A 2792-nucleotide genomic window follows, 5' to 3' on the forward strand; every position below is an offset into this window, starting at 1 on the left:
CCGACCCTCTCTCTCCTCCCACCGACCCTCTCTCACCTCCCTCTCACCCTCTCTCTCCTCCCACCGACCCTCTCTCTCCTTCCACCGACCCTCTCTCTCTCTCCTCCCTCCCACCCATTCTCTCTCTCTCTCCTCCCTCCATCTCTCCCTCCCTCTCTCTCTTCCCTCCCACCCTCTCTCTCAGCTGGCCAGCCACGCTGAGGCCGCTCGCCAGGGACACTGGCGTGGCCAAGAAACTGCGTGAAGCCAGCAAGAGGCTGGTCAAACTGGCCGGAGAAACTGGAATGATTAAATTAAACTGAAGCTTTGCAAGCAAACAATGTGTGGGAATCTCATATTTTGGTCAAACAAGCCCAAAAAATGGTTTTTGTTTTGTTCTTAATAATTTGTTGATTTTGAATTTGTCTTCGGGGGACTTAATTCACTATAAAGTCAATGAATAAAACCTTTTAACAAATTCCAAAATCTAACAGCACCATCTACAGGAAACAAGCAGGTGCTGGAATGTATATTTTGTTGACCTGAGACAGCAATAAGTGGAACTGAAAGTAAATGTTTAACATTGCTTATAAAGCCGAGTCGCCATTACAGGGTGTGGACATTACAGAGACATCTCCCGATCAACTGGAATAATCACATTTCTTATTTAATTTGACTTGATATTTGACTTCATGTTAGTCATATAACGTGGTGGTTGTTCTAGTGACGCTTGCATTAGAAGTTTTTTGTTTGTTTTGAAAATCAAAGTATACTAGGATACTGAAAGAAGATGACAGATAGTTACCTGGATAGTTACCTGTGCTGCCATATTTGTTCAGAGACTTTCAGAGAGCCTGTTTCTCTGGGCTGCCACCACAGCTTCTGTTCCAGCTGTCTGGACAAATTCTGGGATCAAGCCAAAAACAAGAATTGTCCGGTATGTAGGAGGAAGTGTTCCAAGGATCATCTAAAAGTTAACTTTCAGTTGAAGGAACTGTCTGATAAATATGCTGGGAGACAGAAAGCAGGGGAGAAAGACAGTATTCCAGGGGAGAAAGAAGGTATTCCAGGGGAGAAAGACAGTATTCCAGGGGAGAAAGACTGTATTCCAGGGGAGAAAGACAGTATTCCAGGGGAGAAAGACAGTATTCCAGGGGAGAAAGACAGTATTCCAGGGGAGAAAGACTGTATTCCAGGGGAGAAAGACAGTATTCCAGGGGAGAAAGACAGTATTCCAGATGAAGACAGAGCAGTGGTTTGTCCTAAACACACAGATGAACCTAAATGGTTCTGTGAGGTGGAGCAGAGAGCTGTGTGTCACGTCTGTGAGTTTCCTGCACATCATGGACACACAGTGGTTCCCTTAGAACAGGCAGTGAAAGACCTGAAGGACAAACTAACCTCAGACTTAGACTCACTGCAGAGCAAACAGGTTAAATGTAAAGACATAGAGGAGACATACAACCAAATGTTTCAATACTCCAAGAAGCAGCTGGTGTCCACAGAGAGACAGATCAGAGGGGAGTTTGAGAAGCTTCACCAGTTCCTGAGGGAGGAAGAGGAGGCCAGACTGGCAGCACTGAGGAAGGAAGAGGAGGAGAAGGGGAAGATGATTGCCAGAGAGATGAAGCACATTCAAGACCAGATCTCTTCTCTCACAGAAAACATCACTGCTGTGGAACAAGAACTCCAGAAACGAGACGTGCCATTTCTCAAGAGCTACAAACACACACAGACATTCTCCAGAGCCCAGGACACACTGCCGGATCCACAGCTGGTCTCAGGAGCACTGATAGATGTGGCCAAACACCTGGGCAACCTGCAGTTCAGAGTCTGGGAGAAGATGCAGGGGATTGTCAAATACACTCCTGTGATTCTGGACCCCAACACTGCAAACAACTGTCTCTCTCTGTCTGATGATCTGACCAGTGTGAGTCAGACAGACCCAATACAGCAGCTCCCTGACAACCCAGAGAGGAACACCATTTACATCACAGTTCTGAGCTCTGAGGGGTTCAGCTCAGGAAAATACAGCTGGGAGGTGGAGGTGGGGGACCACCCTCAATGGTATATAGGCGTGGCCAAGGAGTCAATCAAAAGGCAGGAGAAAGTAAAATATTTTAACCCAGAGTTTGGAGTCTGGCTTTTAATGCTGAGAAGTGGTAAGTATCAAATAATAGGTAAAACCTTCACTCTGAAGAGGAGACCCCAGAGGATCAGAGTACAGCTGGACTACGACAGGGGAGAGGTGTCCTTCTACGATCCCAAAGACATGACACACATCTATACTTTCAGAGATACATTTACTGAGAGACTCTACCCATACTTTTTTATTGGAAAGGTTGGTGATGCTGACAACACTGGTATACAGATCTGCCAATCAGAAGTGTCTCTTACAGTGAAGTCATTCCAGTGAGAGAATCAGAGTGATGTCGTTAGGTTGTGACTCATCTATACCCAGAGAATCAGAGTGATGTCGTTAGGTTGTGACTCATCTATACCCAGAGAATCAGAGTGATGTCGTTAGGTTGTGACTCATCTATACCCAGAGAATCAGAGTGATGTCGTTAGGTTGTGACTCATCTATACCCAGAGAATCAGAGTGATGTCGTTAGGTTGTGACTCATCTATACCCAGAGAATCAGAGTGATGTCGTTAGGTTGTGACTCATCTATACCCAGAGAATCAGAGTGATGTCCTCATCTATACCCAGAGAATCAGAGTGATGTCGTTAGGTTGTGACTCATCTATACCCAGAGAATCAGAGTGATGTCGTTAGGTTGTGACTCATCTATACCCAGAGAATCAGAGTG

The 2792-nt window shown here is 45.7% G+C and overlaps 1 protein-coding gene across 1 annotated transcript; it reads left to right on the forward strand.

Moving 5' to 3' along the window:
• The first annotated feature begins 586 nt into the window (after window positions 1-586).
• LOC115121960 (E3 ubiquitin-protein ligase TRIM35-like) lies at window positions 587-2480 on the forward strand. The gene has a single exon (XM_029651108.2). It carries the CDS (start codon window positions 770-772, stop codon window positions 2393-2395), a length of 1626 nt encoding a protein of 541 aa, XP_029506968.2. The 5' UTR covers window positions 587-769; the 3' UTR covers window positions 2396-2480.
• Window positions 2481-2792: the final 312 nt, after the last annotated feature.

This window comes from Oncorhynchus nerka, linkage group LG13 (genome assembly GCF_034236695.1).
Source record: "Oncorhynchus nerka isolate Pitt River linkage group LG13, Oner_Uvic_2.0, whole genome shotgun sequence".
Classification (NCBI taxonomy): domain Eukaryota; kingdom Metazoa; phylum Chordata; class Actinopteri; order Salmoniformes; family Salmonidae; genus Oncorhynchus; species Oncorhynchus nerka.

Coding starts and splice junctions, on each gene's coding strand:
- LOC115121960 (XM_029651108.2), top strand. CDS start 770: ATGACAGATAGTTACCTGGATAGTTACCTGTGCTGCCATATTTGTTCA.